General features: G+C 46.7%; 1 protein-coding gene and 1 long non-coding RNA gene across 2 annotated transcripts; one reads left to right on the top strand and one right to left on the bottom strand.

The window, feature by feature from the left end:
• The first annotated feature begins 1135 nt into the window (after positions 1 to 1135).
• LOC117775340 (sprouty-related, EVH1 domain-containing protein 2-like) lies at positions 1136 to 21343 on the top strand. The gene is made up of 6 exons (XM_034608417.1): positions 1136 to 1735; positions 14559 to 14751; positions 14832 to 15000; positions 15315 to 15379; positions 20028 to 20186; positions 20384 to 21343. The coding sequence occupies exons 1-6, from the start codon at positions 1710 to 1712 to the stop codon at positions 21170 to 21172; spliced, it is 1401 nt and encodes a 466-aa protein (XP_034464308.1). The 5' UTR covers positions 1136 to 1709; the 3' UTR covers positions 21173 to 21343.
• On the bottom strand, positions 8534 to 23391 carry LOC117775345. Its single transcript, XR_004616250.1, has 3 exons — positions 23295 to 23391; positions 23164 to 23259; positions 8534 to 8546 (listed from the first exon to the last, which is right to left on the bottom strand). It is a non-coding gene; the product is annotated as an uncharacterized LOC117775345 (long non-coding RNA).
• Positions 23392 to 27944: the final 4553 nt, after the last annotated feature.

Here is a 27944-nt window from a genome sequence, read left to right as displayed (position 1 = left end):
GGAGCATGAACCTAAAAAACTGAGCTGGCAACTGTTCGAGCAGGAGCACAAATCTGGCAACACTCAACTAAAACAAAAGTGGCTAATCATCTAAATCACCCACTCACTCACTCACACACACAAACACACACACGCACACACACACACACACGCACACACACGCACACACACACAGACACACACACTTGAGGAGATCAATAGGCGTTAAAGAGCTCATGCTGCAGACTCAGTCACTTCTCAAAGCAATAAGAGAGGAGCTGCAGTGGATCACCTGAAAGTCTAAAGAAGTTAACAAGATTATCCACAAACCCTCTTTAGTCTTTCTTCACTCACCACACATGATGGAAACATAATAAAGTAAAGTTAACTTGTATGTGTCACAGAAAGAGCAATAAGACTTTAAACCAGGTCCATGCAGGCGAACAGACTGTGTTGAAACTTTAAAATGTAGTTGCCTTTAAAATGTTATTGGTAATTGATCATTAATAATTGATTTGTTATGTGATTTGTGGAAAAGAAAAGATCATCAGAAAAGGGGATGACCATCAATATCAATCAATAACAATATCATATATGTGCAATAATGTTTTACTGTTTATCAATATCATACATATGCAACATGTAATATTTTCCTCCTGCTCCTTTGGAATGTGAATCAGTGTATTGTTGCATCATATTTTCTGATCACACTCAGAGGGACAGTCGTTATAATCATGTTATTACAGTGTTTACAGCCTGGTACCATCATCCCACCGTGTGTGACCGTCTGGGTGTGGAGCTCCCAGTGAGCACTTCACTCTGGAAGATAAAGTTTCCTGGATGGAATAAGAATAAAAGAGCTATTCCAACAGGAACATGTCAGATTTTTATAAGAGAACAGAGGTGACATATCCGGAGGAGGAAAATAAAAGAGGGGGGAGGTGGGGGGGGGGGGGGCTGTCATGTATCAAGCTAGGGCCCCTACAGCTTGCAGCTATTGTGGGCCCTTCAGCCAAAATGTAGACCTACGTCACTGCTTCCGCCCTGCCACCCCCCCCTCTCTCTCCCTCCTCCCCCCCTCTCTCGCTCCCTCCTCCCTCCCTCCCCCCCCCCCCCCCCCCCTCTCTCTCCCTCCTCCCTCCGTCCCTCCCCCGGCGTCGTTGGAGCTACTCTGCTGCCTGCAATCCAACATGGAGTAGAGAGAGATGGGGCTCTAGCGGGGCCACCCCTCGGTAACAGCAGCAGCAGCGACATCGCGCTATTTTACGCACAACTGGCACCGGAGTCGTCGGCGAAAACCTGCGCCCGAGGACTTAAAACCGGAGAGTGTGTGTTTGTGCGTGACACTTGTGTGTCCGTGTGAGTGTGTGTGTGTGTGTGTTTGGGGAGAGGGGGGGGGGGGACGCAAGGAGAAGAGCTGGATTCGGAGACTAAATTGTCTGTATCGGCGGCTCTGAAGGCGATGGCTGATTAAAGTTATAGGGGCAGAAATCCAGGGGGCATTTAGAGATCCGGGCCCAGACTCGGAGGCACCGGAGCGGGAAGGAGGACAGAAGGAGGAAGGTGGGAGAGGAGACGGGCGAAGGCGAAGCCGAAGAGCCGACACTCGCACAAAGGCGCAGGGGGGATTTATGCGGAATTGGAGACAGAATCCGAGGAGCCGCGGCGAAAGAATGACGAGCGAAAAGTATGCAACCGCCGTGGTCCCTCACCTGAGGTGAAACGAGAACATGATAGAAGAAACACACCCAAACGAGTAAGTACCACAGATTCCTGCTGCTTTTCGCTCTCGCGCTTCCACAAGTTGCAGATGATTGAGGGAACTTGGCGGAATGTGCAGCCCGGAGAAAACACACACTCCCCACAAAGCTGCTGCTTCTCGTGCGTAATCTGCACGTTTGTGTCTTTTAATGTGATTCCGCGGATGGTGTGTGTGTGTGTTTTTTGTGTTTTAACGCTGCTGGTGGATCAATGCGTTGACAGGGTTTCTTTTTCTGCCACGGCCCCCCCACCTCGGGAGGGAGAGAGAGAATGAAGAGGGGTGGGAGGAGGTGGAGGAGGAGGGGGGGGGAGAAGCGTGGGTGGATCGGAAACATTTTGTGAAAGGACCCGAGGTGAGGGCGCAGGGCCTGTTGCTCGGGTCCACCTTCTATCAACACAGGCCGCGCACACCGCGTGTCCGTGCCGCGCGCAGCCCGGAGACTGGGAACCAGCCGGCCGAGGCCACTGGGAACCAGCCGGCCGAGGCCACATCTGTGTGTTTGCTTCCAACCGAAGGGGGAAGTCTCACAGGATATGAGATATCCGATATGCCTCATCCGCCATCTCTTTCTCAATCGCCCTCATTTGCATAGGCTGCCGAGCTCCATTCATAAAAAACACACGGACTCGTCCTGGAAAAGACATTAACGCGAGTTTCTGTGTGGACGCGACCCGCGCTCAGTGGCGTGTGGTCCGGGGGGGAATCGAGCTGCTGGTGCCTTCGGGTGAAATGTGTCCGGTTCGGAGCCGCGCACCGTGCGAGGCCCGCGGACCCGCTCGCGTGGTACCGATGGGCCCGGGCTTAAAATGAGCTTCACCGAGAAGGAGCTGCGGATTCATGCGAGTCGTGTTGTTGTTCAGAGCTTTAAATACAGGGGGGGGGGGGGGGGGGTGTTCAATGTGCAGAAGAGCCTCGTGCAGACATGGTGGAGCTGCTCGGATCCAGCCTCCGGTCTCAGGAGCCCGCTCCGGTGCGCGTCAGGCTCCTCCGGGGCTGTGCTCGGTAGCAACGCCCGCCTCGCAGGTCTCCGTCGGCGGGGGTGGAAGGGCGAAGGGCACCGGAAGGGGGGGGGGGAGGGGGGGGGAGGGGTGTTGGTGACGCTGGCTCATTCATAAAAGCCTCTAACCTTCAGCGCGTCCCCATTCATGAGCCACGGGCCGCTGCCAGGCCGGGGCGCGGGGAGGGGAGGGCCGTGCGTCTGGCCCGGGTCCCCGCCGAGCCAGCCCGAGCCAGACCCGAGTCAGACCCGGGTTAAAGCCCCCAGCTGCAGCGGGAGGAGGACAGGACCTGGATCTTTTGTTTGAGACACTTCCTGTTTTCTGTCTGTGTGGTCTTCTCCTGTGAGTCACGTGTCCCTCGAGCGGCTGCTGCTGCGTCAGACCCGGATTCTGACCTGAAGCGTTTCCATGGTGACAACGTGTATGGTCACTTTTGGCCACGCCCACGACGTACCCAAAAAATTAATGGCGACCAAAAAAGACACAATTAAGCTTTTAAAGAGGCTCAAGTACATGTTTACAACCCATTTAAATCATAAACTATTTGTTTTTAGCTTATTTAAAATGTATATGTGGAGGAAACCTCTTCACCTCTTTGACAGAACGTGAAAATAAAACGCTGCAAAGCATGAAAATACAAATACAGGAAACACACAGATACAGAAACACGTTGCAAACACCTCTGCAGCTTTTACATGATTGTTTTTTTTAGCTAGCTCATTTAGCTATAGCTCACTTAGCTAGCTCACGTATCCACAGTTAGACCACCTACCTTCAGGTACAGGTTCTGCAGGGTATCTGGATTAAAGTGAATTCCGTCATCATCTCCCACAGACCAGTTTAACTCATTGCTTTTGAATTTATTGTGAAGACAGAATATGCTGAGAAGCCTCTAGCAGATGCTTTGCTAGCACCTGGAAATGCACACTGATGCTAATAACTCTTGACAGACACATGTCAGTTTATCTCTTGATTCTCTCATAAGTTGGTTTTGGTCATAGCTGTGCAGCTGTGGGAAGTTTAAGGACAGTGAATTCACGTCTATATAAGTTTTAAATACGTTACTGGAAGGAAGCAATCAGGTCGTTATCTGCTAGCTGGTGTGTTGTGGTTTTCTTTGTAATAAAAGCCTGACTAACGGAATGAGATGGGGTCAGGAAATGAGAGACACTCCTTAAAACCCTTTGTGTCGTGTGAAAGGTGCAGCAGTGAAACTTTCTGATTATGGATCTGGGGCAGAAGTTTCCGCATGGGGCCCCTCATCCACACATGCTCCCCCCCCCACCCCCACCACCCACCTTTAGATCTAATACCAACACGCCACCGCTCCACCTCCTCACATTTCTCTTTATACTTTATCCACATTTCATTATTGCTCATAAATTTGTCTACTTTCTGCTCCTTTCATTCTCTCATTCTGTTTGAACTCAGTTCTCAGCACATGTGCGTTCTGCACATCTGGCTGGCCGAGTGTTGCGACCGCACCATTTCCACCAGATCAGTGGGGGGTGAGGTATGAGATGACAAGTTGAAATGTGTTTTCAACATATTTATATGAAAATACACATAAATTGAGTCGGGGATATAAGTCAGTAAGTAGTCCCACTAAAGGGTCAACCGTAGACCTTTGCATGGGTCGCCTGGGCCGCGGCAGAGCTGCCTGTGGCTACGTCCACACCGTGGCTACGTCCACACCGTGGCTACCTTCATGTCCAGCAATCACACTGGACCTTTCAACTCCGGGGCTTTGTTGTCGAACGGCAACATCTGAGTCATTAGGAAAGGATGAGTCACCGGCTTCTGTTAACTGATTGTGTTTTATCTGTCGTGACTCGACGACCAGCGGCGGATGCTAAGGGCCGCTAGCGGTTACAGTTCCACCTCGTTGTCGGTACAGGAAAAGATATTTATGCTCTTTCTCTTCACTGTTGTTGTTCTTTGTTGGTTGTATTGTCTGTAATTAAGCAACCAACTGTAGAGAAGACAACCTGCTTCCTGTTTACACCGACACGCACAGTGGTGTGTGTCTTCATGTGTGTTTGTTTGCTGATGCAAAACTAAAATGCTCACCTGGACAGAGATCGTTTTAGTTTAAAAAATTGCATTTTAAAAGAAAATGTGTTAGTTTGGAGTTTAATTCTATGTCCTCGTGCATGAGGCTCAGAGGTTGAGGCACATGCACCAGTTCGAAGGCCTCATCTGCTGAATCACACTTCATTTGTCAGTTTGCTCTCAGCAGGCAACACAATCACTGACACACACACATTCAATCTGTTTGTGTGGCTCTTTTTTTGGAGTGTACCTCCTAAACAAAGCTACAGCCGTCGTGTGCACAGTTTGGAGGATGTGCCTCTTGTCCTTCTGAGGACATTCACTGCCTGTTGTAGAAGTACAGGATCTCTCTCACACACACACATTCACTGCAGAGTCTAAACCCGAGCAGCGGATGTATTGATCTGGTGAGTGGTGCTGCAGGGTCAGCATGTGCACAGTCAGTATCGGACAGGAGATGCCCGGTGACATTCAGCTAAGGTCAACGTAGCAACGGAACATAATCCATCGCTGAACAAAGAGCAGCCATCAGCCGGCTCACACAGCAGCGAGGCGTTCGCAGGTCTGCATGTTCCCTGAGCAGGAGCGCTCTGTTCCCCGCACACATATTCTCCTCTGTTGGGAGATTTGATAGTGAGACGGTAATAAACCTGACAGGTGTGGAATCGTGGGACAGTGGAGAAGCTCATTGTCAAAACGATGCATAATAAACAGAATATATTTGAGACACTGGAAAACGTTTCTCTGTTTTCAATACATCGTCTCCATTGGTCAGGAAACTTGTTATTTTCACTCTTAGGTTCGATCTAGTTTCTTAAAACAGAATAATCCTTTAGAGTATTGTCAGGAGGGAAAATGGTATCGTAATATTTCCAGAGGACCTGGTTGTGTTATATAATAATCATCTGTTAGTACATGTATGTAAACAGATGGATCCCAATAAGAACCAAACAGGGGTTTCAGTCCTACCTGTGTCTTCTCTGGTTATTCTGAGGGACTGGTCTAAACAGCTGACATGTCCTGTTGTTGTTTTGGTTTATCTACAGTCAAATCTGCTAACTTGTGTTTCTTTGTATACAGTGTTTGCATATACTGTAAAAAGAGAGTATATAATTGTGATAAATCCGACTTGATAATATGGGAAAAGAGATGAATGGAGTCTTAGGGCAAACCGGCAAAGAGAAGGAATAATAAAATAAAAAGATATATATATATATATATATAAAAAGCAAACTACAGAAAAGGCTGAGTTCTTCTCCAATGTTTTCAGAGTTACAGTGGTGTATACAACTGATAAATATATGCAAATATATATATAAATCCATATGATGATATATATGGAACCACAGATAATTAGCGTGACGTACGCTGTTAGCAACACACACATCACACACAAACATTTAATCATGCACACACACACAAAGAATATCAACACACACTCCATGTCCACAGATGAACTTCCCTTTCAGACCCTTGGCATTTTTCTCTCTTTCTCCTTCTGTACTCCCCCTACGCACACACACACACACACACACACACACACACACACACACACACACACACACACACACACACACACACACACACACACACACACACACACACACACACACACACACACACACACACACACACACACACACACACACACACACACACACACACACACACACACACATCATGTGGAACAGATCCTTGTTCACAGTGTTTCCTGTGTTTTACAGAGCAGCTCATCACTGGTTGCTATCCGGAGCCTTTATATAATGGCCTGTGCTGTTTATATCTGCAGACCAAACAATGGAGCCGGATTGTTTGCCTGTTTTTTTTTTACTAATCTCTGCTCATCAGCTGACTGGATGACCAAGATTATAATAGCCTGAGTTTTCATTCACTTCACTCAGTGTGTTCTTCCCTTGTCACACCAATGCACTGGGTGGTTTTTCTCTTCCAGCTCTTCAGTGAATGAACTCTGTGAACTTTTACTTCATCTGTAGTAACACGCTCAGGTCTTATACTCAGTTTGACGTTGTCCTATAGTAAGTCTACGTATATGATATGCTTGGTATAGGTTGTATGTGTACAAATACTCCTGTACTGTGCGTTATGTGCTCTGTCGTTGTAGCCGATGATCCCTTTCTAATCCGTCTGTAACTTATATGATTCAGCTCATCTTACACCAGCACCACCTCATATTACATTTAAATGAAATTATGTAGGACACATTAGAAAGTTGCTCCTCTCTTGTCCTGGTTTGTGTTTCTTATGAAGCTTAAGGTTACGAAAAGAGATCGGTGCTTGGGAGAACGTCTCCCCACTATCATTGCTCCATGTTTTAAATCATCACATCACGGAGAAGGAGCGCCGGCTATCAAACGGCATCAGGAAGCGTTGCAGCCCGTCATGTGTAGTGGTAAACACTGTGCATCGGTATGTTTAAACAAGGGAAGCCCTGAGAGAACAGGCTTCCCAGTGTTCATTATGCAAACCGTGTTAAGTTGGTTTGGTGCCCCGGAGCCGCACTACAGGCCGCGCAATTACAACAGAAACCATTGACATCCAACAGTTTATGTAAATGGAGAGATACCTGATCAAACACGCCGCGGTTGACGCTGCGGCGGACATTGATCACAGAGAGCGTTGGAAAGCCCCTCATCGGTTACATTTGACCCGGCGCGCTAAGTCTTACACAGTGTAAGAGGATACGAGGCATTATCGAGGCTCTTGTTTGGCTTTTCACTCGCCTGTAAGAGGTTTACAACCAATCAGCTTATTTTCTGTTTGGTTTCTACCTCAACAGAGAAGCAGGGGCGGCAGCGTCGCCTTAAAGACGATGGATATCATGTGGGGACGCAACACGATTAAGATCTGAACAGTTTCGCACAAACTCACATATCCCAGTCATTTTAGATCCATGATTAATTAGACTTGATTCACTTTACTGTGAGTTTTAATTGCTTGAGATTTGAGAAAAATTGTCTGTGGCACAATTCATTCAAAATGATTTACTGCAGTGACACTGTTTTGATTTGATTTGTCTTATGGGACTTTCCTTTGCTACAAAACCTTCACAAATCTGACTTTGTGAAGGTGTAAAAAAACATTGTTCAAATCTTAATTTACATTTACACGTGTTTAAGATTTGTTAATGTAAACACAGATCTGTAAATACGCAAATCCACAATGTATACTGATGACTGAAAAGTCTTGTGTAGTGTCCCCAATGAAGTGCTCCACTTGGTACACTTCCATGTAGTACAATGTGTACACAGTACACTCACTGGGGTAGTGCATGTATTGTGACAAGGTGTTGTCTCAAGTCAAATATGGTTGCAACAGGAGACAAAGCAATTGTTGCCCAACAAAATATCTATTGATTGCTTTGCTCACTTGACTGAAAAATCTGTGTTTTACCTTCTTGTGTGTTTCAATGTGTCACGTGATGTGGAAAACGTGCCTCCATTCATGGGTTCAATGGTTCACTTCTGACAGACACCTGCAAATCCACGTGCAAGGTGTGTAAACCTGATGTGGACATTCACACATGCTTATTACTCTGAGCAATCAAAACAATTAAGACACCCAGAGATATTAAATTCAAAGTTAAGAGATAATCAGCAACATTTTTGAGTGGCTGGAGTTTGCACTTTAGTGTTGTAACCTGTCTAATAAGATATGTGTATGTACACTAGTCTTTTTGTGTATTTTCTGTTGTCCCAGTATCCGATGTGTCATCATTCAGAAGAGAAACCAACAAACTAACCAAGGCTGAAATAGTCACGACTGTAAAGCACCTCAGTCACTTCCTGATCTCTATTGACAGGACATGTGCTGTGTGTGTGTGTGTGTGTGTGTGTGTGTGTGTGTGTGTGTGTGTGTGTGTGTGTGTGTGTGTGTGTGTGTGTGTGTGTGGAGTTCCAGGGAGAGGCGGACCGTGTGTGTGTGTGTGTGTGTGTGTGTGTGTGTGTGTGTGTGTGTGTGTGTGTGGTTTTGTTGATCAGGCAGAGGTGTGGCCAGTCCTTCCTTATCAGAGGAAGTATAGCCGCCCTTATCACACATGGCTGGGCTGCCCTCACTGACCCTTCTATCAGTCACACATGAGCTGGATTCCAGACCTGATGTCCAGATGCTTCCCAGCCCCCTTCACTGGTTCATTGCAGCACTGCTCCACACAGTCCACATCAGGCCTCTGCAGGATCCAACTAATCTGTTCATAGTTTCTCCCAAAACGCTGTAAAAAACACTGTTTGTCTCAGCTGCAGGTCCGTGGTGTTTTCCTTTTTTTTTTTTTGTAGACAGAAAACCAATGTTGACATGGCTCACAGGCAAACTAAAGGAACAGATGGAACTTAAGAGTTCATTGATGGAGCACTAATGTGGCTTGGCAGCGACTCTACAGGTGTGTGTGCTCCACCCACACCTCATTTCCTGATCATGACACACACTTGTTTGCAATGTGTGTGGTGAGGCATACAAATACAAAGTACAGTCCGGCCTATACAGATTTTTGTGGGCCGATATTGGGGCCTAAAAAATTAGATTAGAGATACAGATATATTGGCCAATATATTTTGTTTTGGTATTTATCAAAGCCTTGTGAATAAAACCAAATATATAGAACTTGAAAAGCTAATTTCTTTAAATTTCAGTACGGCAATAAGGTGCAGAAACCAAGACATCTGTTACGAGATGATAGAGAAATGTTTATTCCTCTTTAAAGATGTAGACTTTCTGCTAATTTGAGCTAATGTGGCAGATGTACGTTTAATTCCAATGAACAGAAGCTTTTTCCTCGTAGTGACGATCAGAATAAAGAAAAACCTGAGAAAACGTAAACATCCCTTCTCCTGTATTCTGCCTAGTTTTTATTAAAGCAGCCGTTATCAAAATGTTAGTTTCACAAAACAAAACGCTGTTGGTGAAATAGATTTTCCCAAAAGATGAAGCCACAGATATTTATCACTTTTATCAGAAGCGCTCAGCAGGCGGTGGAGAACAAAGCAGAGCGACCAGGACGCCGAGCATGAGACAAAGCGAAAGCTCCGTCTGCTCTTGTGGCTGCCGGATGTGTAACGAGATAAGTTTGCTGACACATTGGCCTCAACAAGGTTGTTATGCATCAGTGTTATGATAATAGCTTGTTTCCGCTGCCCCCATGATGATGCAGATACAGCTTTATCATCTGGAGGGAGATGAATATAGCGGCTGCAGTGAGCTCAATGAAGCGTCGAGGGTTCGTTCTGTTGAACACAAATGTAAAAGCTCACAAGTCTCACAAGGCGTTTAATCAGACACGTGGATGAAAGATGTAAAACAGGTAATAGTAAAGTGTTGGCAGTCAACCACAGTATATTGCCTCTGGACGAGCGGAGGCCAGACACACCCTGCTCCTTCACCTGCAGGTTGTAAACAGCTCGTATTAAATCAGAAGAGGATGTGATGCATGGGTTGCTGCTCGTTCCTTATCAGTGAGGTGTTGAGTTTCCCGATCTTTCTTCCAAACTGAGTCATCGTTCTGCAGCTTCACTCCCTCATCCCACCAGAGAAGAGACTTTCAGACATGTTTTTCAGTCTAAAACCTGCTGCAGTTTAAGCACCTGATGATTTAAAATCCCCTTTTTTTGAAACATTAAGCAACCACGGTGTTTGTGTATATAATTAAAGATTGTGCATGTGAATTATAAATAGAGTATAAACCACCTTTTCTCAAAATAGGCGTCCCAGTCCCTTTTTCAGCATCGGCACCTCATGCAACATTCGTTTGGACAGAATTAGATTTGCAGTTCCCAAATGTACTGTATGTGTGTGTGTGTATGTGTGTGTGTGTGTGTGTGTGTCTGTGTGTATTTCTGCCAGAATGTGCGGTCACTCCCAAGTGTATTAAAGTAGCTTGTTGCTGCTGGTTGTGGCCGTCTGTGTGTTCCAGCCACAGATTACAGGGCCTGTCGGCAGGCGAGGTTCTGAACACGGGTCACAAGACAAATGTGACGAGTTCCTCCCAGAGAGCCGACAGCCCGTGTTGTGTATCTTAAAGCACACGTGCTAATGCAGTTCACAATTTGGTGTTATTTCTGTGTGTGGGCAGCCGGGGTGTGTGGTTGTGTGCGTGAACGTGTCCAACGCATGTTCTGAGTCATGATGAACCGCTGTGGAGCTTTGATATAAAACCTACACTGTGGAGTTAGAAACTAAATATGATTCAGTGTTTCAGGAATGATCTCATTGGAAGACGTTTGGTTTAGAGCTTTCTGATCTTTGTCACCCTCTGTTGGTGGGTTTCCTGCAACTGCGATTTTTTTTAATGGATTTTAAAAACCTGAGTATTAACAACAGATGATAATTTGTCGCAAAGTCAAGCACGTCGTGAGTTTTCCTCTCAGACCTTTCAAACACGTTCTGAGGCATCTGGGTTGTTTGTCGGTGAGAATCCATTTTACCAGAGATATCTACTTTTGTCCGAACCACAGTTTTTTTAGACCAATCACCATTCACCGTGTTCCTAAAACAACAATGGCGGCTCCCAAGGATGTTAGCATAGACGCTGCTGTAGCGTAAGTTCCCCAGTAGCTGAACTCTTCATTAAGAGACGAGCATAGAGCGGCACTGAGGCTTCTCTCATTGGAGAAGATCGTTCCACTGTTTTCTCAACAGTGACGGACGATGATCGAGAAACAATTCATCCGAACGCACTTTCTAACAAAGATCTCCTGAACCTTTGTGTGGAACTCAACATCTTGTGCTTCAGGTTAAGACAATGTGCCAAATACTACTAATAAGAATAACCTTTATTCGTATAGCACGTTTCCTACAGGAAAGTCAGCTCTAAATAGAAAATACTCACCTGCACTAAACCTATGACATTGGTTTATTAGTCTATAAAACTAAAGATTTAGCAAAACTGTGCAAAAGATAATCTTTCTTTTCCAGCTTATTTCCCTATGAGGAAAATGTATCTGCATAACCAGCACATTAGTTCTGCAGATACATCAGTGAGCACAGAACTAGGTCAAGCCTATACTCTTTATATATATACATATTTATTTCTTTAGCTTTAACTTCTTCAACTCCAGTAAAAGCACCAGTAACATCAGTGAGTGCTGGAAAATATAAATAGATCACTGACATTTCTATTTTGATTTTCCTTTATTTCCTTTGCTGCCATTCAGGTTTTCCACGTGACCGAGGAGCGACCGAGCGACTATTCACCTCCTTTTCTTGTGGTTTGGCACAAGTCATGAAACGCTCGTCTTCCTGTGAACTCCAGTCCGACAACATTCTTACTCCTCCAGCTATTTCATTTAGGTCTTTTATACGTCTGCATTTAATCATACGTGCTCAGAAATGCTTATTTAGGCAGGTTTGTGTCTTTAAACACAACAAGCCTTTGAAATCTGAATGGAAAAGAAGGATTGTGTGTGTGTGTGTGTGTACATGTGTGTGTGTGTGTGTGTGTGTGTTTACGCGAGCAGCACACACATCTTGTGGGTTAACCTGTGGTTCCTTTCTGTACGGGCTGTTTGTCTGCCGTCACCCAGTCAGTCTGTCATTCAGTCAGTTTTATGAATGTGTGTGGGCGGGAGCTGGTGAACCGGTTTTGCCAGCTCAGTGTGTGTGTGTCTGTGTGTGTGTGTGTGTGTGTGTGTGTGTGTGTGTGTGTGTGTGTGTGTGTGTGTGTGTGTGTGTGTGTGTGTGTGTGTGTGTGTGTGTGTGTGTGTGTGTGTGTGAAATCCTTGGGACTGTCTGTAAGCTAATTATATAACAACACCTCTCTCATTCACTCCCACTCGGCCGGCCTCCCTCCTCTCTCTTTCTATGTTCCTCTTTCTCTTTCCTCACACACACACAGTTACATCCTGTTGTTGTCGGGTCGTTCACTGTCCCTGTGGGGACGGCTGCTGTCATGCTAATGCCTGAGAAAGTCTCGTGTCCTGCCTCCTTTGTTGCGTCTCATCTTGAAGACACTGAGGACCCAGTTGACTGCGGGGGGGAGTTTTTGTCATGTATTGTTTTGTTATGTTATATAGACTGAAGTAGTATCTGAGAGTATGTATAAGATGTGGCTGCTCCGCTCCACTGTTCCCTGCCGGTGTAAATCATCATGATTTACTTTATCCATCTGTTCATTAACTGCTTTGTTAAAGTGATTAAAACCTACGAACAGACTGAATGATAGTGGATAACTTTTCTCTAGGCCGATACTGACTCTGATATATTTCATATGAGTCAATACAGCTTGGTAAAAGCATATTGTAGTTGTTGTGTAGTCCTGCTAACTCTCCGACACACTGACAAACAAACAGAACTACATCTCTGACTGGAATCAAACTGGGATTGTTGTGATTCCATGAAACCAGCAGGTCACCCAACACCCTACTCTTCACAGGTCACCGAAGGGAAAGCTGAGGTGGTCGCCCATGACTCATCTTCTCTACTTTAGTAGATGACGGTTTAAACAGCAACCACGTTTATTAAATACATGTAATTTACTATTTTAAATAGAAATTCAGTTTTCTTTTTCAAAATGATGTCCATGTCTGTATGTCGGGGGGGTGCCTGTGCTATAAACACCACAGGAGACTCAGTTATCAGAACTAGTCATTGATTAATCTCCTGGTCACGTTATTTATTAACCAAACGATCGTCTCACGTTGGAATTCTTCTCTCAAGGATGTTTTTTAACAACAGCAAAGGGAAAACAACACAAAGCTTCATTTACATGTGAAGCTGGTGTGTTTGTGCTGACTGGTCCCAACACCTCCCACCTCGGCGCAGCGAGCAGCGAGCGGCGGGCAGAGTCGTGACTTGAGACGCCCTCAAACATTCTGCCCGTGTGTGAATCCAGCTCTATAATAAACTGCTGTGGCATTAACACAACCCTCAGACGTCTGTCGGAGGAGTTACAGCTAAAGTTTGAGTTCACTGGAAGTTGAAGGCCCAGTGAAAAATCTTTGTTGCCTACAGAATTGTGTTTATTTTATTTTGAAGGCATAAACACACACTTACACACGTCGCCTCCTTTAATGCACGTTTCGCTTTTGACGCGTTCGTCAAACCACAGTTCTTACGAATTCTTGGTATCAACACCGCAGATCGACATTAATTCACAGAAAGTTATTTCTGTTTGTTTGTTCTGTATAAATGTGGAAGGATGAGTTTTCTTCTCTGCATCTCACCTGATACAAACTGGTTCATACTGTAGAAGAACAAGAATCTGATTCTGGATCTGTTTTTAATATCACTTCAGTTGTTCTATTAGTTCAGCTGAAGGTTTGAAGTGTTTTCATGCAGTCGAAGCTGGTGGTGCAATAATCTGCAACAATACATGATTTATATGCTTTTAAATGATGATTGATGTGTCTTCTGTTAATTATACTAAGAAGTTGAGCTGCGTGGAAATAATATTAAACTTAGTTTGTCAAAAATAAATGTACAGTAAACTCTGCCTGTGGCTCTTTAGAAACATTTCTGTTTCACAGGGCATGTGACTGAGGCTCCTAAAATTAAAAACAGTGAAATTGTATTTTCATTTGCTTTTTTAATTTTTCAATGTTCTTTTAAACGACCCCAGAAACGAATGACATCAGTTGATGGAGAATCAGTTACAAACGTGATTCTGCTTCATAAACCAGACACACACACAAATGGTCAAATTGTAAAGTTATTTAATCTTCACTGGTTTTATTCACATTTCAGTTGAAGTATGAAGTGTTTCAGTAAATCACATTTACATTGGAGTCATCTCTCTGATGAATCCTCTCTCTCTTCTCCAGTGACAGCTACATCGTGCGTGTGAAAGCGGTGGTGATGACGCGGGACGACTCGAGCGGCGGCTGGCTGGCCCAGGACGGGGGCGCTCTGAGCAGGGTGGGGGTGTGCCGCCTCCTGCCGCCGGAGCTGGCCCCCGTGCCGGCCTCCTGCAGCTCCCAGTTCCTCATCCGCGGTGAGCGGCTACGGGACAAACAGGTAAAACCCACGACACTCACAGCTCAGTGCAGAGGTGGAACATGCGTGTGGTGCTAAGACGATGTGTGTCCAACAAACAGGTGATCCTGGACTGTCCCCTGAGGAAGGACCTGGTGTACACCATAGCAACGCCCACGTTTCATCACTGGAGGGTGGAGGACAGGAAGTGCGGCCTGTCCTTCCAGGGTCCAGCCGACGCCAGGGCCTTCGACAGGGGGGTGCGGAAAGCCATCGAGGACCTGGCAGAAGGTGCGCTGGCCTGAAGTCCAACTGTTAGAGATAGATGATGTCACAGATCAGGGACGACTTAGAGGAGAAGCTGCAGACGAGAGACATTCAGGCTTAGACTGTGTCTTGATGTCTTTCCCATAGTTCCAGTAATGTTAAAGAAGTTTAAATTAACAGGTGCAACATGTTGTGCATGAAGATAACAACTAACTAATCAAGAAATAAGATGAGGACAGAGAAGCTGGAGGTTTTATATAAGTTCCAGGTGTAGTCCCTTGGTCCTGTGGAGAACATGAGGTGGACTGATGCTGTGTTTCTCCTGTTCTCCTCCTCAGGCTCCACCACCTCCTCTACAGCACTCCAGAACGAGGGCGAGCTGGGGGACGACGACGTCTTCACCGTAAGATATTTTCCTACATTCACGTACGATCGCAGTTTGAATTATGGGTAGTGGAGGCCTGTCTGTGTGCTATCACCTGATGTGGTCTTCTTTTAAATCCTGGTCCAGGTGGGTTAGATATATTAAACCCTGCGTGGACAGAAGTTAAATGCCTGACTGACTTTTCTTTTCTTTTCTGTCCAATCTACTTCAAACATTTTTCTGAAAACAGCACCATTTAAAACGATATACACCTTGTAATATACTAAAGTAAAAAAATAAAGAATAAAGTAAGAAAACTAGAAAATGGATGAATACCTCTCTGGAATCCGGTAAAAGATAAGTTGATTTCTGCAGCAGCACAATGTGACGTCATGCTCTGAGCTGCTGTCGGACACTCGCATGGTCCAGGTGCACATTCCTGGTCCACTCCTCTGCAGCAGGAGCAGCTCCTCCTCAGTTCACTGCTCAGCTCCTCCTCAGCTCCTCCTCAGCTCCTCCTCAGTTCACTGCTCAGTTCACGGCTCAGACAGCGTCAGAGCAGCAGCAGCTCAGATCAGTTGTGAAATCCTGTGAGTGAGTCGTACAAACTGTGTTCTGGTGTCTGATAAATCCTTTAAACACATGAATACATTACACCAGTGGACTTCCTGGATCAGGTTTCATCTACCTTAACCAACCAGCGCCCCCCCCCCTGCCTGCTGCAGTTGCCTCTTGTGTGGTTGCACTGTGGCTCAGTTAAACCAGTACTTGTTCAACATCAGTGAAATGGAGGTTTCAGGCCCCGGGGGTGAACCGTGGCTCCACTTCACACCGAACAACTAATCAGTCAAAGTCCCCAGAGTCCAGCACGTCTCCGAACTGACCTCATTTCATCCACTTAGCAGAAGGTATTTCAGCTTGGGACCCACTTCCTGTCACAGATACCTGCCCCGAGTGAAGTGTGTGTTGTTTGTGTGTCGGGGGGGCCTCCCTACCTTAAGTTAGCATGGACCCTCCCCTCCCCCCACGCTGTAACGTGACACCAGGAACAGCAGGCAGGGTCACAAGGTCACTTCCTGTATTCCACCACCTCCCTCTCCTGGTGACCCTCACCACCACACACACACACACACACACACACACACACACACACACACACACACACACACACACCCTCCTAGTTGAGAACGAGAGCAGCTACCAAACTAGCAGCTGTTTCCCAGCTTAGTGCAGGGCCGGTGATTTATGAGAGGAAGTGCCTCATGGTTCATCTTTGACTTGAGCTGTCTGTAAGGGCCAAGACTAATAGGTGCTCTGCTGGGAGTGTGCAGCCACCACGGAGACGCATAAAAACACACGAGGAGGGGAGGGGCTGGGCCCCGTCGGGGGGGGGGGGGGGGGGGGGGGGGAGCATCAGGTTTTCAGGAAAGTTGAAACTGAGGCAATCTGTTGGTGAAGTGTTGCTCACAAAGTCGTATCTGCTCTTTTCCTTTTGGGTCAAATATCTACAGAAGCTCATGATAAAACAAACACTGTGAGATATACTTCTGAAGTGTTTTTTCATATGTATTTCATTGTGTAATTTCTCTCTTTGGATGAGTCATGCTTGCGTACATTTCACACGCTGCAACCACTGACTGTTGATAAAGACGATGTGTCTCCATTTCATCTCACTGTACAAAGTGAAGCCTAAATATCCAGGACACTGGTTCTTGTCCTATCCACTAACATGGAGGAGTCGTGGTTTATGACCTTTACTGCAGCCAGCCACCAGGTGGCGATCATGTTTTGGCGTCACTTTAAAGCAGCTCTCATGTTGTCCATCTTTATATCAGTCCGTGGTTGAGCTGTCTTCTTCTATCTGATCATGATAATCTGTCCTAGCAGTTCTTGTTTTTGGGGAAAACAAAGTTTCACCATTTTGCCAGAAGTAATTAAACACGATCTTGAGCAGCACCACACTTTGAGTCCCAGGTTAATAACTGTGCAACATGGATGGATTCAGTTCTGCTCGTTCCTCTCGGCCCGTTTTAAAGAGCTTTCCTAAAGTTAGCGGTAGAGTCTGCACGGCGGGTCGTCGTGGACAGAGGGAAATGCTGCAGCAGATTTACAGCCTTTGGGGGGGACAGGGGGAGGATGGAGGGAGGGAGGACAGCTAGGATGGACATACTTCCCTAAATTATTCCTCGTTGGGCAAACCTAAACTTAACCCAACCCTTCCTCTGTCCCCCCCCCGGCTCCTCTCTCTGCCTCTATTTTGGCTCATTCACGACTGGGGGAGTGAAAGCTATTGAAGCAATTCTGGGCCGGTCCCAGGGGAGCGAGACGGGCCTGTTGAAGGATGGATCCTCCCGAGCTTTCAGTCGGGACATGTTTTGTGTCAGAAAATAACTTGAAATGCCCTCTGTCCAGCCCCGGGCCAAAATATATAGAGAGGATCTCCAGAAATATAAACTCTCCCCCTCGACTCGTCTGTCCCTGACTCCTCATGTGCAGCAGAAGGTCTGGTCTGTGTTTTGAATTAGTTGCAGCCGCGGAGGCCAGAGTCGGACTGGTTTTAAACCGTATCGGCTCCTCCTCCCGGTAATGTCTTCTCCAGGGGGGTGGGGCCAGGAGCGGAGGCAGCATTTTATGTTATTTTTGGCCGGCTGCTCTGAGGGCTTTGTAAGAAAGCTGGGGGAAATTCTCAGCATGGTGGTTTCCATGTGGGGAGCAGGATATAATAGGGATAGCTTCAGGAGGCAGACAGACACACACCAGATCTGGGTCATATAACTCTGGCAAATAATTCATGGCGTGGGTTTAAGGTTGGTTGGAGCGTCAGACGTTTGCATGTGCGGTGAAGATGTTGTCGATGTCTCAAGATGTCGAGGGGCGATGCAGTACCTGACATTGACCTGTGGTTACACCACGATAAATAACACCGGGGGTGAGGAAGGACTTCAAACTCAGGAGCTTCACACCAGACTGATAAATGCAAACATTTTTAATCCACCTGACTCTTTGTTTGTTGGTTTTTCAGCAGGATTATGAGTTCCAAGGGAGGATGGTTAGTTGGTTAGTTGGTCTGCCAGACTGAAACATCTCAACATTTACTAATAGCGTTGGTTATCCCCTCACACTTCCTGGAGGCCCACCATGAGGTTGATGTCTGAGTTGAATGCAGAAAGTTAAAACCAGTAACAGCTTCCCGGCTGAACCACCTGAGCTACGTGCTTTTGTCTGAGGACATTCAAACACCTGGAGTTAGGTTTCCTGTCTGTTTTCAGCCTGACAGGTGGAACTGCTTGTGAAATGAAATCACATCAGCGCCGACAGAAAGGCAGCTCAGAAATCCCACCGCTGCTGAAAGCTGCTGGGAGAGGATGTCAGATTCAGCCGGGGCCAAACTTTTCTTTGGTGGAAGTCCGTGGAAACATTTATTGAGTATAGAAATTTCTGTGACTCAGTTTGCTCTCACACTCAAAACACTGAGGCCTCGTAGCTCGGGCACGTCTCTCACGTTCCAAACGCTCAAGTGTTTCTCTCTCACAAAAACACCTGAATATGTGCAACTCACATTTCCAAGATGACACGAAGAGACAAGAAACAAGAGACAGGAGACGTGCCCCCCCCCCCCAGTGTGCCTGTCTGAAACCCGTCTATCTGAGCGGCCTGACTCTCTCGTGTCTGGCCAAGCTTTGAGTTGGAGTGTAGCCCTCGCAGCCTTTAATGGAGGGGGGGGGGGGGGGGGGGGGGGGGGGGGGGGGGGGGGGGACAGGATACTGTTCACACATGCACACACACACACAGGATAGGTGGAATGTGTAGAAAGTGAGATTGAGGGGAAGAGGGCAGGTTGCTGGGGGGGGGGGGGAGAAGGGGAGAAGACTCAGGGGAGAGGCCACAAAAAGGTGATACTGGGAAAAGAGACACAAACATGATCATGAATCTGTCTGAATAACTCGTCTCTCCTTCAGCACGGAGAGGATTCAAAAGGTGAAGGTCTTTTACGTCTCTTATCAAATATGATTCTCCTGTTTCGTCCTCTCTAATGTGAAGATAATGTGTTTTATCTTATATGTCATTGATATAATCTGACACAACAGTGTTGCAGTGAATCCCTCGTGAAGGTCATAACGTCCAGTTTGTGTTGAAACTGTTGAAGATCAGTGTTGTTAGTTTCTGTTGTGATATCAAAGTGCTGCTGCAGGGTCAGATGAGGTCCGTCCCCGTTTCAAACACAGCAAACAATAACTACTTGATTTATTTGATAATCAGCCTTTTTCCGGATGTCAGCTGCGTTGACACATGACGTCGCCTCGTAACGTTATTAACTGGAAATGTTGAAGACACACGGGATCATCAAAGGCTCCGTGTTCCCTGCACCTATGTTAGGGGCTAATTGGATTTAAAAGTTTGATCTCACTTGAGGGTCAGACGGTTTCTACGTTTCCTGAGCGTCGCTGAGGTTTTATGGCAGATGTTGTTTATTTAAAAGTTAAACTCACACAATGATCCAAATGTGGCTCTAGTGGCTCGAAAAACAGAACTCGCGCTTCCTGTTTTCCCGATCAGAGCCGCGCCGATGCTTCCTGTTTTTGTTTGTCCAATCGTGGCGTCGTCTCGCAGTAACTGTTTGTTTGGTGAATCCAATCAGAAAGCGACGCTCAGCCTGCATCCTGTGTTTGTTTGTCCCCGTCCACAGAACACCACAGACAGCTCATCCAACTCCTCCCAGAAACTGGAGAGCTCCCTGCAGCCGCTCGAGTCCTCGCCCCTTCCGCAGAGACACAAGTGCGTGATGGGACATCGCCACGACCTCCACGACCCCTACCGGCTCTCAGACCACTACTTCTTGGACCAGGTGAGACAACGTCAATGTGAAACCACACAGCTGCACTGAGACAGTGGGGGACCAGGTGCTCTCTGCAACATGAGTCAGATGAAAACTTGGACAAATACATTTTTGTTTATCATTTTATCTGAGTGTTTAACATTCTTATATTTAGTTGACGGCTCAACTTCCAGCTGCGTTAAAGCTTTTTTCTGTTTCCTCCTCAGCCCTTGTCTCGGCTTCCTCGCCACGTCACTTTCCAGGAGGACGAGGAAATCGTCCGTATCAACCCCCGGGAGCGCAGCTGGGAGCGAACCACAGAGCGCCACTATGGACGCCAGTCGGACCGCCCCTGGCTTGGGGGCTACGAGGACTACCGCCACGCCACCGTGCGGGACAAGTTCATCCAGATGGACGAGTCAGAGTCCTACGTCCACTTCGCCAAGACTGAGTCGCAGAAGCACGACTACACCTACCCTCTGGCACCGGCCATGTCGCCATCAGACTCTGACCCCGCACTCGGACCCTTGACCAATAAGGGCCATTGTGGCTCATATCGCCACGGCTTCTCCTCGGTTGTGCATAACCAGCCCCGCTCTTTCCTCCCGAGCTCGTCCCCGTCCACCAACGGCGGGAAGGGTCGGAAGGAGGACGGGGTGGAGCGCTCACAGTGCGAGCACTGCGGTGAGGCGTTTTACATCTCAGACAACCGAAGGGGGCGGTGCCAGGATGCTCCGGACCCTGTGCGGGCGTGCGTCCGGCGGGTCAGCTGCATGTGGCTGGCAGACACCATGCTCTACCACTGCATGTCCGACCCGGAGGGGGACTACTCAGACCCCTGCTCCTGTGACGGAGGCGAGGGCGGCGGGGGAGGCCGGTTCGGTACACGCTGGTTAGCGCTGCTGGGCTTGTCTCTGGTGGCGCCCTGCCTCTGCCTCTACCCGCCGCTCCACGCCTGCCACCGGGCGGGGCTCACGTGCGGGTGCTGCGGAGGCCGACACAAAGCAGTGAGCTGAGCCGCCGGTGCCCGGGAACCTCTCGGAGGAAGCGACGAAAATCTAAACCCAACGCAAGCACAGGGAAAGGGAAGGATGGGGAAATGCACAGAGAGGAGCAGCGGCCCGACCGCTCGCTCTCTCTCTTGCCTTGGTTTCTCTGGGTTTCTCTACAAATTCCAGACACTGAAATAAGCCAAAAAAAACTATTGGTGCATTTTCTATACGGCCTGGGAAGATAAGCTCCCCCGCACGGCAGACAGTTCTCTCACCTCTTCACGTGGCCATTTCATGCTCTGTTTCTAGTGAGAGAGCACTCTTTTTCAGGGGGCCTTTTTTATAGCTGACCTATATGTCATGTATCACATATGCAGGTACTTTATACTTTGTACACTGACTCGGCGTCAAAGAACTTGAATTGTTTCTTCTTTTGTTTCTTTCTCTTCTTTAATGTACGCGTGGCCATTTTGTTTATATTCTATTCCAATATCAGGCCCGCTCGGCTCAGCTCCAGCTACCAGAGAAATCAGACACTACACCTCTTCATGTGCGACTCTGTGTGTGTGTGTGTGTGTGAGTGTGTGGATTGTGTACGCGCATGCTTACAATGTGTGCGGAGGCCTTCTGTTGTCTGTGCTGCAGCTCACAGTGAAGCTCATGTCGTCCACGTCGCGCTCCACCCTCGACGTCCTCTTTGTTCCCTGAAACAAACGTGGTACTCGTCTTAATCTTCTTCTAAAATCCCAAAGATTCATTGTTATCCTATTTATTTTCTCACTGAATTGATTCAGTGGTTGATTCGTGGTTTACTCACTGACCCGCTCTGCCCCGCTCGGCCCCGCTCGGCTCCGCTCGGCCCCGCTCGGCTCCGCTCGGCCCCGCTCGGCCCCGCTCGGCTCCGCTCGGCCCCGCTCGGCTCCGCTCGGCCCCGCTCGGCCCCGCTCGGCTCCAGCATCCGGCTCCAGCGTCCAGCTCCATGCTTCTCTCACGTTATTCTAACAGTGCCTAAACCACCTGAACCAGGAACTCTCTCAGAATCAAAGCTTAGAACTCCCGTCAGTCTTTGGGCTGATTTTACTTCACCACTTGAAGCATTGTGAGATTTTAAGGCTCTGATTTCCTGTTTGCAGAACCTCAGCCCGAGTCCGAGTCACACCAAGGACTGAAGCTCGTCCGGAGAAAGCGCTGGTGCCTGTTTTGCCTTAAGATTTGGAGCCTGGCTTCGAACGTCTCCCTGTCTGCGCTAATTGTCACGGCTCCGAGCAGTCGGCCTCACGTACACTCTCAGAAACTTGGTTTAAACTATTTTTGTAATGAATAAGGAACTTTTAATACGGTTCTGACCAAGTGAGTGAACTAAGGACTCTGGTTTGCCTGCGATGGACAATCAGCTCCCCTCGTCCAGCCCAGTTCTCCAGGAGCAGCCACCAGTCACATGTGGAACTCCAGCGTCCGGCCTGATTGGTTCACTGGTTCAGTGAATCACAAACAGCCGAAAACGACTTTCAACAACTGGAATCAATCAAATCGGCTCCTGGAAGAAAATATCGCCAAGTTAAAATAAATATGTTTGACCTTTGACGTGTTTAATGTCACCACAACACTTTTTTCGCACTAAGCCAACAGAGCAAAACTTGTTCTAAAAAAAAGAAGCTAACTTTGGCTAATTTGCACTTTCTTTAGCTTAGCTTAGCATAAACACTGGACACAAGGAGCTAGCTCGGCTCTCTCCAAGTGTAAATAAAAGTCCACCGAGCAAAAATATCTTAAACTGGTTAGAAAACGTCCAGACGACGTTTCAGCTAAGCTAAGCTAGTTTTAATCTTGGCTACTTCTCAAACTCTCAAGTTCCTTAAAGGTCAAATTATTCAACTGTAGATAGAAGATCAAGTTTGACAGTTCGGGTTCGAAGCTACGATTTAGAGCTCAAATGATGTTAATTGGTTCACAAGTGAAGACGTCGAATAGGAAATAACTAAAAGCGTCGGAGGAGAAAACTAAAGCGGCGTCACCTGCTGTTTGAGTGACACTACAGCCGACCAATCACGGCCTCACAGCTGCAGCACACTAACCACAGCTGCCCTGGTTGTTGGTTTCATCACAATTAGCTTTATTGAAAAGGAAAAAGGATGAAATATAAAACCCAGCAGGACATCGGTCGGGTCCCGCGGGAGAAGAACGTCCAGAAGAAGCTGAAACCCCGTAAACATCCAGCTGATTGTTGAGCCGAGGAAACGTCACTTATTCAGTGTGGTTGAAGTTCAGGACGCTGGAGGATGTCCTCGTCCTCCTTCCTGCCCTGGTGGTGTCTGTTTCACACGTCCTGTCCCGTGTACCAGTTTGAATCTGTGTGTTTGTGGCACATCCACTTCCACCCCCCCCCCCCCCCCCCCCCCCCCCCATCTCCTGCTCCTTGATCCAAAGCTACTGGGATCAGCTGAATCCTCCATCACACGCTAACACCTGACGATGATGTGACGTATCAGGGAGTGTGTGTCTGTGAGTGTGTGTCTGTGTGTAGGCGTTAAGTCTTATTTCTCTGTCTGATGTTTGAGTGTGTCCTCACATGTCAGAGACATTTACAAGTGCCTGAGCGCGTCCTCTTTTATCTCCTCGTGTATTTAAATTGAAAACTTTAAAGAAACAACTCCCTGTAATGAATTAGACCCATTTTTTTACGCTTAGTATTTTTACCTCTGTAAAAAAAAAAAGAGCAAAAATTATATTATATATATATCAAGTGTATGTTGTACATTTTTATTTCTATTTTGTTTTTTTAAAATAACTGTTTCTAACATGTACGATGGATGTAGCTCTTTGCTTCTCGAGAAGGAACAGGAAGTACTTTGTAGATACTGAAGGTCGGCCGGGTCCGTGAGGAAACTCGAGTGAAACGTGTGTCTTACCTTCCGCCTCCAATAAAACGAGAGAAAACAGTGAAACCACACGAGTCGGCTGCTTCATTCAAAGATCAAACCTCCACTGAGGCCCGACAGCCCCGTGAACCAGGCTGCACCACATCTCACACTCTCAGAAATATGAGTCCCCTTCATCAGGATCCAGTTATTATTCTCTGGGAAATCAGTGAAAATGTTGAAAAACGCCCTCGAAACGTTGGCAGTGATCCATAAATCAACGACTTCTTCCCTGAACCAGTCATCCTCCCACCAAGTTTCATGGAAATCCATCCAGTAGATTTTGCTAACGAACAAACAAACGAAAACTTAATGAATATCAACATGTTTCAGTGACAAACCTCAGACCTTCCACCACACGTGTGATCATTTATTTCAATGATACTCATATTTAAACACTGGATCCTGGAATCAAATCATGTTTCAGCTCATTTAAAGAAACAAAATGCAAAAGAATTCCTGAGTTATACATGAAACAATAAATGTAATAAATCACCAAAAAAATGAATTTACGGTAGAAAACTAGTCTGCACTCGCGCCTCATGACTCAAATCCCTCATGCAGCATCTCAGATGGTTTATTGAGACTTTGAACCAGGACAACAAACAGTTTGAAGCCACACATAAAGTCACCAACAGTTTTTAAAACCAAATACAGAATCTTAAGAGAGGAATAAAGCTGCCAGGCACAGGATGCCACCCAGGACTTTGAGAGGAGATCCAGAGGATGAAAAGATGTCAGCGGAGGCCTGAAGTTTCTCATTATGCTTTAATAACTTCCGTACTTTGCTGCACAAAACTTTCTGTAAAGTCTGTAAAGAAAGAAAAGCACAAAGAAAAAGGAAAGAAGAATCCCTGGGCCTCGTTGGCCTGTTTCATTCTCCTCAAGATGTCTCTCCCTCCTCAGCAGGAACATGTGATAGCCATCGAGGACGTCGAGCTGCTTCACTCAGGATGTCTCTGGAAAAGCATGTGGGCGATAATGATGGAGCGGAGAGGGGGAGGGAGAAGGAGAAGAAAAGGTCCCTGAGGGCTTCGGGGGCCTGCTAAGCAGCTCAACGGCTGCAAACAGCATCACAGTCCACATGTGCAAACATTTAAGATATCTGCTTGTGTAACGGGGTCAGCGTGGCCCCTCTCCGGGTGCACAGCACCGGCGCTCACTTCCCACTGCAATTTACAGGAATGGGTGGCTTGTCCCGCACCAGTGCTGCGGTCTCATGTCCAAAGATAGGCAGGATTCAGACCTTGTCCCTGGTCCTGGGTCTGTACTTGTGCAGCTGTGGGTCGGTCTCGGGCCTGAACAACCCGCAGCGTGCACAGACGCCGCGGCGGTACAGATCACAAGGAAGCAGAAAATTGCTTCAGCATACTTTGTGAAGGATTGTCTGAGTTCAAACTCTGCACCTGAGATAAACTCTGCTCACGACTCCAGAGGAAAAGTTCCCTCTACTCCCACCCGGTGGAAAAGGCTCCAGCCTGAAAACTACTGAGCTACAGAACTGTTCAATCTGAAAAGTACAAGACAAGTACTTTTAAAAGTCACTTTATGTTGCTTAAGTCCATCAAATAAGTTAAAGGTCAAAGTTTAGGCAGTGAAATGTACTAAAGCCTCAAAAGCAGAGTAAATTACTTGTGCATCATTCACACAAATATGTCAAATAACAATAAGATATAGATACAAGACTTTCATTCACATGTTCCAACACAGGTAAAAATAAATGAGTTCAAACTATTTAAAAAACAACCTCAGGTCCATTTAGTAGAATGTGGAGCTTTATCACATGATCTTCATCAGCAGTTATTGATAATTAAAAACCCAGATGTCCAGATTCAGGACTAAATGCTCTGAAGCTCGGTGTCAACCGGCTGAATCAAAGCTGTGTTTTACTGCAGATCAGGAGAAGTTGATATTTGGATGAAAAGGTTGATTTTTATCTGATAAAAGCAAAGTTTATGTAACGTGTCACGATGAATCTGGATGTGAAGTCAGGATTCGATACAGCTGCAGATAAATAAATGCAGCACAGATAAAGGTGGAATATTTCTTTCTGAATCTGAGTTCAGGTTTACGTCCACTGCTCGATTCTAATGTTCAGGATTTGAGTAAATCTGCTGAAACCAGCCTCGTCTGTTTGAGCCGCAGCGACGAGGAGGAAACTTCCAGCGACACATCAGAGGTAACAGTTCAGGGCCGAGAGGGAAGTGGCAGAAGAGTCGAGGGATTAAAATGGAACAAGGCCGGAAGAGTCTGGGAGAGATCTTTATTTCAGGCACGGAAAGAGAGCCTCTTCCTCTGGTGGCGCCAGACCTCTGCCACTGTTCCACTTCCTCTTCCTCTTTGTGCTCGGTGCACCGCTCCTCTCCTCCGGAGCCGGGTCACCTTCACACCTCCATCCTCTCCCGTCCGGTTCTCCACACATCGCACTTCACTTCCAGATCTCTGCAAAACACTGGGGACAAGAAACTGACAAATAGACTGGAACTATTTTTGATTATTAGTTAATTTCAGGACTTTTTCCAAGCATCATAGTTCAAGTTTCTGAGAGTTTGCTGCTTTTCATTGTCTCACATTCATATAAATTCAATAGTTTGGATTTATGGACCTTTTAATAAGTCAAATTAACCTCATGGGAAGTTTGACAATTATCGTCTGCACCAAGAAAATACGGATAAGACAAGATAAAGCAAAACACAGACGAAACAATGTATATACATCTATGCATGTCAGTCCAGACCAGGTCCAGAATGTCCAGATGTCAGAAATACAGTCCAGACCCAGCGAGGTCGAGAAAAGGTCAAAGCTAGAATGACTCAGTTTGTTACTTAGTTGGTTTGGTTTCCTGCAGGATTGAGAAAAGGCTACTTGACGGATTTCCACTGAAGTTGGTGGAAGGTTGAGACACGAGCCAGAAATAAAAACCATTTAATCTGGACCGATGTTTAGAAGTTGTGCCTGAGGCAGCTGGACTCGCTTGTGTTTCCTGAAGACGTCTCATCCAACAGGCGTCTTCAGTCACGTGACCCAGAGGACAGAGGAACGATCATCTGGACGAACGAGCAGAACCAGGAGACGTAACGTGTTCCTCCCTGAGCTGCACCACCTCCTGCCACCACTCCTGTGCTGGTGGGTTTGGTGGTTTCTGCATAATCCTGCTAATGAACTGTGGATTATTGAACTCAAGTAAAAGCTGCTTCTTGTCAAAACTCAAATAAACAGTCACACAATGATCCTTATAAATCACTTTCCTTTATTTAAATCAGCGTTAGGCAGTTATGCTATGAACAACACAGGAAAATAAAAACAAAAACGGTGACAAAAGAAAGACATTAAAACACGAGATCCAGTTAACATTAACTGCACTTGGCACTGGATAGACGTTCATGGAAAGAGGAAAAAAAATATACATATTTATCATACTCAAAATAGAAGTGCCTCCAGTAATCATCAAGTCGACCGCTGGGAGTGAAGGACTGGAGAAATTAAATATGGTCTCGACAGCATTTCAACTTCAAGGTAAGAAAGAAAAACAAAATACCGTTTCATTTTCCCAGTTTTTTCGGTTACAGATTCAAAATCGATCTCATCGTCGGCCTGCGACTGCCTCCGCGCTCCGGAGGGTCTGAAGGAACGCGACAGGCGGCGAGCGGCGTGTTCACTCGTTCGTTCAGCTTCACACCCGGAGACGAGGAAGAGGCGAGTCGGTCTGATGAGGAACAAACAGTCAACGCCCCCCCCCCACGTCCTATCTTCATCTTCCTATCGACCACAAACTCTAAATGTACCGTCGCACAACCAATGTCAACCTCGGGGGGAGGAGGGGGGGGGCTCTACTTCGTGTATTTGTCCCTTTTATTAAATCAACCATCAATTCTTCT

The sequence above is a fragment of the Hippoglossus hippoglossus genome, chromosome 15 (genome assembly GCF_009819705.1).
Source record: "Hippoglossus hippoglossus isolate fHipHip1 chromosome 15, fHipHip1.pri, whole genome shotgun sequence".
In the NCBI taxonomy this organism is placed as follows: Eukaryota; Metazoa; Chordata; class Actinopteri; order Pleuronectiformes; family Pleuronectidae; genus Hippoglossus; species Hippoglossus hippoglossus.
This window is presented reverse-complemented; position numbering and strand designations above follow the sequence as displayed.